This window comes from Semicossyphus pulcher, unplaced genomic scaffold (assembly GCF_022749685.1).
Source record: "Semicossyphus pulcher isolate SPU_LCO1_2020_fin unplaced genomic scaffold, fSemPul1.0.p SCAF_18, whole genome shotgun sequence".
Lineage (NCBI taxonomy): Eukaryota > Metazoa > Chordata > Actinopteri > Labriformes > Labridae > Semicossyphus > Semicossyphus pulcher.
Genome location: NW_027211691.1, coordinates 17,339,005 through 17,347,562, shown reverse-complemented (window position 1 = coordinate 17,347,562; position 8,558 = coordinate 17,339,005). Strand labels below are relative to the sequence as shown.

The window sequence follows — 8,558 nt, the reverse complement described above, 5'->3', positions numbered from 1 at the left end:
GTGTGTGGGGAGGTGTGCGTGCCAGGCAAGAATAAAATAAAACAGAGTGATAGTAAGGTGTGTGTGTGTGTGTGTGTGTGTGTGTGTGTGTGTGTGTGTGTGTGTGTGTGTGTGTGTGTGTGTGTGTGTGTGTGTGTGTGTGTGTGTGTGTGTGTGTGTGTGTGTGTGTGTGTGTGTGTGTGTGTGTGTGTGTGTGTGTGTGTGAGGGAGTATGAGTTGGTGAGTGAGAAAGCTGTGTGTGGAGAATGGGTTACTGAGGGGCGGGAGGGGAGGGGGGGGGACCAGCCACCTGCAGCCATGACAGGCTTTGACCTTCATTGCTCTCTCTCCCTCTCTAGTGTGTCTCTCTTTCTCTCACCCCCTCCCTTCCCCTCTCTCCCCTTTCGACTCCCATTTCTGCCCTGCGATAGAAGCCCGGGCTCTTTTCAGAAGCGGCGAGGAAGGCTGACCGTCGCGGAGACAGTGCTGGGAGCAGCCCTATCTGCTCCAATGCTAGTCACTGGCCGTTAGACATGGCGTTCAAAGACTAGCGGTGCAAGTATGGAAATGCAGATAAGGCATTGTTGAGGGAACATGCCTGGGAATTGTTCAAGGCTTTCCCTTGCATAATGTTTGGATGCTTTTGCGAATGTTTTAATCTTAAAACCCATGAATTTGATCCTCCATGAATTAGATCCTGAACGAGTGGGCGTGCGCGTGGAAAGGATTGTCATGCTATGCAAAATAATAATGTTTGTGATTGTATTTGTGAGTGTTTGACATCTGGCAGCATTTATTGAAAACTATTATTGTATACATTTCTCTGTTTTTAGCCATTTGTTTTTTCTAGATTCATACGCCTGCAGAAGCTGAGCGTTGACTGAAGGCCACATTGATGGATAAATATGAACTCTGTGCTCCACAAAAAGCTGCCAGGAACCTGTTTGTGTATAATCTTCAAGGTTTATTTACTCTTCTTTTGCAGTTTTCAGGAGGCAGTTAATTACACAATTAATACATGATACAAATTATGTACATTTATACCAAAGAATACTTCCAACATAAAATAAAAAATAGCATTGTATTCTACAACTCTGTGTTGTAATTTCATTTAAACATGTTCATATATAGATAGATATACGCTGATGAGTAAATTCAATATGTCGTACCAGCAGTTTTTCATAAAGGCATTAAACTTGAATAGTCTGCATTTGAAGTAATACTGCTTCTCTGATTCGGCACAGTCATGTTTCATAAAAAGTTCACACCTGAACTTTAAGGCAAAGTGTGTTTCTGTTTGGTGGATTTTAATTCACACACACTTTTTGCAGATACACAACAAAAACACTTTGAAAGGCAAAAAAGTCCACAATTTGGTATGGATACAGTCTAAAACTTAGCTCGATCATACTTCCCCCCGGTTGATAAAGACCAAAGTTTATAAACACAGTAATTTTTGCCCCAAGTACAACAAATTGCAGCTTTCATGCAAAAGGCCCCATAAACTATTTTTCATTCACAAAAAAAGGAAACAAAAAGAAGTTATTGCAAGATAAACAAGCAGTGTAAACACCTCAGATATCTACTCTAAAGCAACACTGGTCATTGGATAGATTTTTTTTCTCAATATAATCTATATAAATACACATATGAAGTCCTTTCAACAACGATAAGAGATTTCCAACATTTGTAATACAGTCACTGACGGATTTGCCTTCTTTTATGATATATGGATATGTAATAAAACTGTATATAGAGAAAGATTTGACAAGAACATCCAATAACCTGCATTTAAAGTCTATACTCAGAGTGCGCAAAATGCTCATCATTGTCTTTATGCTACAGAGTTGTTTCTGTGACTTAATAGGCAGCATTATAGCCTTCAATGCATTTAGCTACAAAACATGATTCATATTGCTATTTAAAAACTATAATAGCTGCACTGATGCGTTGGCAGAACGAATGAAATACGCACATTTTGTTTAAAGGCTATGAGACGAGCACACACATGTAAGCAAAAAGCCTGACTTCTCTTTAAGTGGCGTGTTAGCAAAAAACCGCTTCCTCTCTCAGTCACTTAGAAACTTGTCACTGTGAATTTTCTTTTTTTTTTTAAAAAGCGTATCAAAATTCTGATTCTGCCCAATTAGGTCGGACCCTTTCAAAATAAAAGCACCTTCCAAAAAAAGTCCGTTTTTACACCAAATACAACAAAGGAAAGCAACAAAGCGTGGACATAAACACTCGTGTTAGCATTTATTTAAATTCACAGTAGCCTGGATGCAGCAGAAAAATATTCTTTGGACTTCAGTTTGTTCACTTCACTGACAGATCGGCGTGTCAGTCAGCTTCAATGTATATGACGACAATCATGGTTAGCAGTAGGCCTATAGAAAAATGGAGGGTGTTAGCATTTGGAGCTACTTCCTGGTAGGGGGGGGACGACAAACAATGAAAACATACCTTTATACAACATCTTTTATAGACGTGATATTGCAGAAATATCTCTCTATTATTTTTTAAAACAATTTATGCTGGTATACTCTACACACTGGCCCTTTATTCGATGAAATTATTGCATTGTAGGCTTAACAAACCTCCTGTATAACGAAAAATCGCTATAATATTCCTATAGGAGCCTATAGAGAGCTGTGGTGGCATTAAATATTCCTGTTACTGTTCCTCTGTGCTATTTTTGTGTTGTTCTGGGCCCTTGGTGTATCTGTAGGGATAGTAATAGAGCTTTATTGTATTTTATCTGCTGTGGTATCATTAAATATTCCTGTAGGTAGAGTTCTGAAGTGATATCTCTATAAAAATCTATCATAGGATCACTATAGGGTCTTTTTCGTCATGGAGGCTGCTGTGACTTCTCTGGAAAATCAATCGCTGTCTGATTTTTCGTCCTTCGACGTGACGGTGGCGTGATTGTACAGTCCCTGTGCCATCAGGTGCAAGGCCAGGCTGTTCTTTGCGCCGGTGGCCTTCTTGATTTTGGCCCTCTTGTTCTGAAACCAGATCTTGATCTGGGACTCGTTCAGGCCCAGCTCCTGCGCCAGGTTCTGCCGCCTCTGCTCGGTCAGATAGCGGTTTGTCTGAAACTCCGATTTTAGTCTTTGCAGCTGCTCTGCTGTGAAGGCCGTCCGTGGTCGCTTGTCCTCTTTGCTGGTCGTTTTCTTCTTTGGTTTGCGAGATCTGGGCCCTGCAGTGGGGGAGATATGGGGGGTGGGGGGTGACAGACACATACGTCATGAATATAGGCAAAAAAATACACCAAAAAGGTCAACTTCAACATTAGTAAGGCTTTTTTTTATATGCAAAATATTAATTATTAGATTGTCTCATTAAAAACTCTACTAGTGTAGCACTAGTAAACTATTCTACTACTTAACATTTAGTATAGTGTCCAGAAATGTGTCTAAAACACGTGCGTAAAGTTGAATTTCGAAGAAATGTCTGTATATTTAACTTATTTAATCTCCACAATGGAAAAATAAGTAAACACGTGGCTGTGCAGGCTTCCTTTAACGTTATGTTTGATCATTTTTAGACTTAAAAAATCCACCAAAATAAGTTTGAATGGTTTCTAAAATCATTGTTGGCACACTTGTATAAAATAATCCGGCTTGATTGTAAAATGTTGACACGACCACTGAAAAAACACCCAACGAGCAGAAAGCTCCCCTCCCTCCCTGTTTCTATCCCCCTTCCTCGCTCACACACATATACGTACGCACACGCGCACACACATCACAGTCTATAGTAATACGGAATTTTTAGCCAATAGGACAACACGAGAAAAACATCTTTCTTTTTGCAGGTGAAATCCAGGATTCATTTCAGCGCTGCTACTTTACATTTGAGTTTTTGTGGGCCTCTTGAAAAGCCCCTCAATGGGGCAAAACGTGAACAGAATGTGAGCAGCACATTAGATACACATTAATTTTCCATCCGGACAGAGGCCTGTTTGGAGCAGCTTTTGGACTGAGCGTTTGTTCCCCTCCTCCAAAACAGAGAGGAAAACATTCATGCAACAACATAACAGGCCGAACCTTCCTGATGAATCAGCTCGTATGTGTGTATGTGTGTGTGTACATCAAAACTGTGCAGCTACAACTCGTAGTAGTCGCCTACGCCACTCTATACAGCGTTACATAATGCATGAGAACAAGTTGTACTCCACTTTTGATGGATACTACGAAAAATACACAACTTATTAATCTTCCTGCAGGCTGACAAGTTGAAGACTGTGTTTACTTTTGAATAAAGTTCAGAAATCATACAAAAAAAACTCCCCAACGTATGTGTGGGGCACGCAATGGGAGCGTCCATTGTACAAACATGCATTTTTAATGCATCCCAAACACGAGTGGCCTTCTGAGGAGCGAAACAGCCACGACAAGAGCCCCGAATTATTTTTGCAGAGCTGCACATGATGCAGAAGACGTAAAAGCTGTCAGCGCGTATGTTTAGTGTATGTAGGACCCCACTATTATCATATTTACAACCCCGAGGAAATTTGCAAGAACGCTGCCTGAATGGAACATTTTTATGTTTCCAAAAAATCTGTGCGTAAAAGCTAAAAATGTGCCGTTTTTGTATTTTTTCATGTTAGTTAAAACATAAATTAAGGCAAGTTTGAGCTTTTTTAAACTTCATATTTTTTTCCTTCCTCCAGAACGAAAAAATAGGCCCTCTCTCACCGAGCAGCCACATTTTTATTTGTTTTTTTTAACGTGCTAATTTTTTCAACATCGCACAATAACACATTGTGTGCGTAATTTACCACCGGATTTGTGTTTTGCACGACACAAATTATCTAAAATTTCTAACTGCATTAATTTCTAGTAAATTCTGTGTTTTCGCTGCACAGCACGCTTCGCTCCGCTCTGCTCGGGAGAAGTCGGTCAAGGCATCCGGGGTCAGTGTTACGGGGTATTTCAGGTTACCGAGAATACGGTATAGAGTAAAAAACGCATGCACCAACCTGAAGAAGGCCTGTCCGAGTATCGGGTGCAGTAGACCCAGGCCGGCCACAGCATGGGCTGAGACTGCGATGGGTTTGAGCTGGCTTGGGAACTGTCTGAGTCTGAGCTTAGGCACTGGTCTCCGTTCTCCCCGCGGGGTTTCAGGGGCTCCTCGGCGGCTATAGCGGGCTTCTTGGTCCCGGTGACCGTGTGCGGAGTGGAGGTCCCTTCCGCTGGCACCGTGCTGCCCACCGGCTCGGTCTGAGGTGCGGCGGGGCTGTTGTGGCTCTCCCGCGATGTCAGGCTACTCTCTTCGCGGTTTGCGCCCCCGTCCTTTTTCCGCCCGAAATCCGGCCGCAGGATGTTGTCGATGAAGAAATTGGTGACCCGGTGAGGGATCTGCAGGTTCCCCGGCGCCTGCAAGAGCGGAAGGATGGCTCTATTTGACTCATCCGCCGACTCCTGCCGCTCCACCACGTCTCTGTCGCCGTGATCATTTTCTTCCATACTGATTCCGCTTTACTTTCTTTAACCCCTTTATCGCTCTCTCTGCTGCAATAAAAATTGCAAAGAACTTCGGGGAAATGAAATTGTAAAGAAAAAACTGCACGCGTAAAATAAATAAAAAAATAAACTCAGATTCTAGTGAGTGCCTTGGACACCATGCAAAGCCTTGCGGTAGTGTCCTCTGAGAAAAGCATACTTTTTCACATATATTCCCTCACTCTCGGCTTACAGCTGCTATCGCAGAGCTAAAACATGTGCCATTTGCGCACCATCCAATTTCTAGTTATCCGGTTTGAGTGCGCTCAGCAGTGCCTACGCCTAAACTAAACTAAGGGTAAATAAAGAGGCTCCTAAACTGATGCTCTAATACTCTCACTCTGGAGTTTTGTTCTTATTTTCAATACGAGCCCCCCGAGTGACGTTTTCCCACCGTCCTCCCAGACACGTGCCTTGGACCAATCGGAGGGCAGAAACTAGGCCACGTGATGCAGACTCCAGCGCAGTCCACAAACGCCCATCCTCGCCTAGTAAAGGGAAAGAGTCCTGGACTGACGGAGAAGAAGCCTCATTTAAATCCAGTGCATGTTTCTTGATTCTCCCAATAATTTATGTGTGTTTAAGAACCTGTAACTTATTTTTTTGGAGTTTTTAGTTTGCAAAAGACAACACGATGCGCATTGTTTGCTTTTTTAAAACAAAGGCAGATTGAAGCATCGCTTGTCAAAGTGGGCTGTGGGGACCCCCGGGGTTCCTTGCTTGCAGAGCAGGGAGGGAGTCCCAGTAAAATGAGGAATAGTAGATTTTTACTACGTTCTTATTCACTTTAACGTATGTTAGACGTACAGAGGGTTCATTCGCTGCACTTTTGGACACAAAAACCTCCATAGAATTTAAATTTAAAACGATAAAACAGCGAATATGAAGGCAAATGAGCCCAAATCATATCAAAGTAAAATGGCCTTTTGTGGATACATGAGGGGATCACTGACATGCACATTTTTGAGGTGACATGTTCAGTAATTTGTGAAAAACTCCACTTTAAACACTATAATCTGTTGGAAACAGCTCACAATATACCAACATTAAAGGTTATTTCGCACCTGTGAGGACAGTTGAACATTTTAAAGTCAGTTCGTCCTGGCCAAGGTTAAACGCAGAAGACAGAATAGCTGCATTGCTCCATGCTCACATTTTGAACTGATGGTTTAATGATGGTGTTTTCTTTAAATTTGAATTTAATCCGATTTTTTTCTTCTGTTTAATCTGCAGCAACAGCTCGTCCTTGGTTCCATAGTGAAATATAACCTCTCTGTTTTGCAGGATGTGTGACATAGTGGTTTAAGTCGCCTCGTAATTGGCAACAAAATGCATCCAAACTAAAATTTACATCCAAAAATGCCTCCCTGTCTGATTTCTAACGCGCAAAAATGTGTGTTAAGTGTTTTTCTTACATTCTCATGCTCGCCTGTCGTGACGCTGCGCTCGACCAAGAACTGGGTCCATATCCCTTTAAAAGAAATCAGTGATGCAAACAAACTGTTTTGTGCACGGTGCTCAGGGTACCGAGTCGCGCCAAAGACAAAACTTTGAGTAACTTTGCTGACCAGCGCGAAGTTTGTGTTTCTCCTCCCAGGACGCACCGAGCTGCAGGGACGGATCAGCGGCTCCTCCGCCCGCATGGTGCTCCAACCGGGGCTGCGCGTAAAGGAGAGGGGGCACCGAGGAGGACCAGAGGAGCTGCAGGACTGAGTCTGAGTGAGGAGACTTTGCACAAATCAGATAGAAAGTCACTTTGATGTATACTACAGCATGTATTGTTAGATCTTTAGATGTTTTTTGGGGGGAAGTGGGAGTGGATCCAAATTTTTAAAATGACCACGTGAAGCTACTTTGTTGTATTTTGTGATTGTTTGTGCACAAGAGGCCGCTTGTCTGATATGCTCTGAACAGATAAGTCACATCTTTGTTGGATAAAGCGACTTTTAGCATTAAAAGTGTATTTTTTTTGGATGTTTGGAGAAGAACCTGCTGCCCAAACTGTTGTATTATTTGTGTTTTTGGCACAACAAACCCTGATATTTAAGCACTAGTCTATTGGTAGTATGACGTCCTGCGTAAAACACCCCATCCTTGACTTTTTCTTTGTAAAATAAAAGCTTCGTGCAAATTGCATAGGATTTGTATTGAAGCCTTATGAGCTGGAATATTTTTGTTGGGTTAATTTTGGGTTTGCGTAAATACGCACAGTGGCAGCTCATATGCACACAGATTCAAAAAACGTCACATTCAAAGCGTGAAACTAAAAGTAGGCCAATTTTTCATTTTAAACTCAACTGCCTCCTGATGTGGTGTCATTTAAAACCCCAAAAAACTATCATCCCTAAATCTACCTGAACACCACCTTTCTATCTGCTTCTAAATATCTCACACGTCCACATCACAAAGGGGCCCATCCGAGCTCTCCCGTCGGCTGCTGAAGCGAAAGTTGGGAGTGAAAGATGTAATTAGACAGGCCACTCTCATGCTGCGATTGTTTCTCACTTGTGAGGGGAAGCGCAGATTAATGTTGAGCGCTAAATAAGCAGCAGACAATGGAGGCACAGACAGGCCGCTACCGCCTGGGCTTGGCCTCTAACCCCACAGCAGAACAGGGGCTGTCTGGAGGAAATGACACCATTTCAGCCTCTGAATTATAATCAGAGGCTGTGTGCACTGCAGAAACTCAACACGTTATCATGCTCAACAATCTGCAATGAATTAAATGAGCCTACTTTAAAAGGTGACTATATGACATTTGATTCATTTGTATTTTATTTTGAAAACCAAGTTTAAAGATTCAGATTTTGCGCACAGGTCGTTCCGTTTGCAGGCATTTCTTAAGAGACACAAGTGTGCAGAATGCCCTCGTTCTACTGCAGTATTTTAGCAAAAAACAAGCTGTTAATACTTGACTTTGTGTATTTTTTTGCAGTGTATATATCACCTTACAAGCACATAATCCAGCTATTGTGGGGCTTTGATTGTCTGCAGTTGTGACTGGCACGTTTTGGTTTGTGCTGGTTTGAAAAAAGGCAAATATGTCCTGTTTTTAATAGAAAATCCTGG

General features: G+C 42.2%; 1 protein-coding gene across 1 annotated transcript; it reads right to left on the bottom strand.

Annotated features, from left to right (window-relative positions):
- Window positions 1-1,046: 1,046 nt before the first annotated feature.
- Window positions 1,047-5,527, bottom strand: en2a (engrailed homeobox 2a). The gene is made up of 2 exons (XM_069667452.1): window positions 4,967-5,527; window positions 1,047-3,181 (listed from the first exon to the last, which is right to left on the bottom strand). The coding sequence occupies exons 1-2, from the start codon at window positions 5,451-5,453 to the stop codon at window positions 2,862-2,864; spliced, it is 807 nt and encodes a 268-aa protein (XP_069523553.1). The 5' UTR covers window positions 5,454-5,527; the 3' UTR covers window positions 1,047-2,861.
- Between the last annotated feature and the right edge of the window lie 3,031 nt (window positions 5,528-8,558).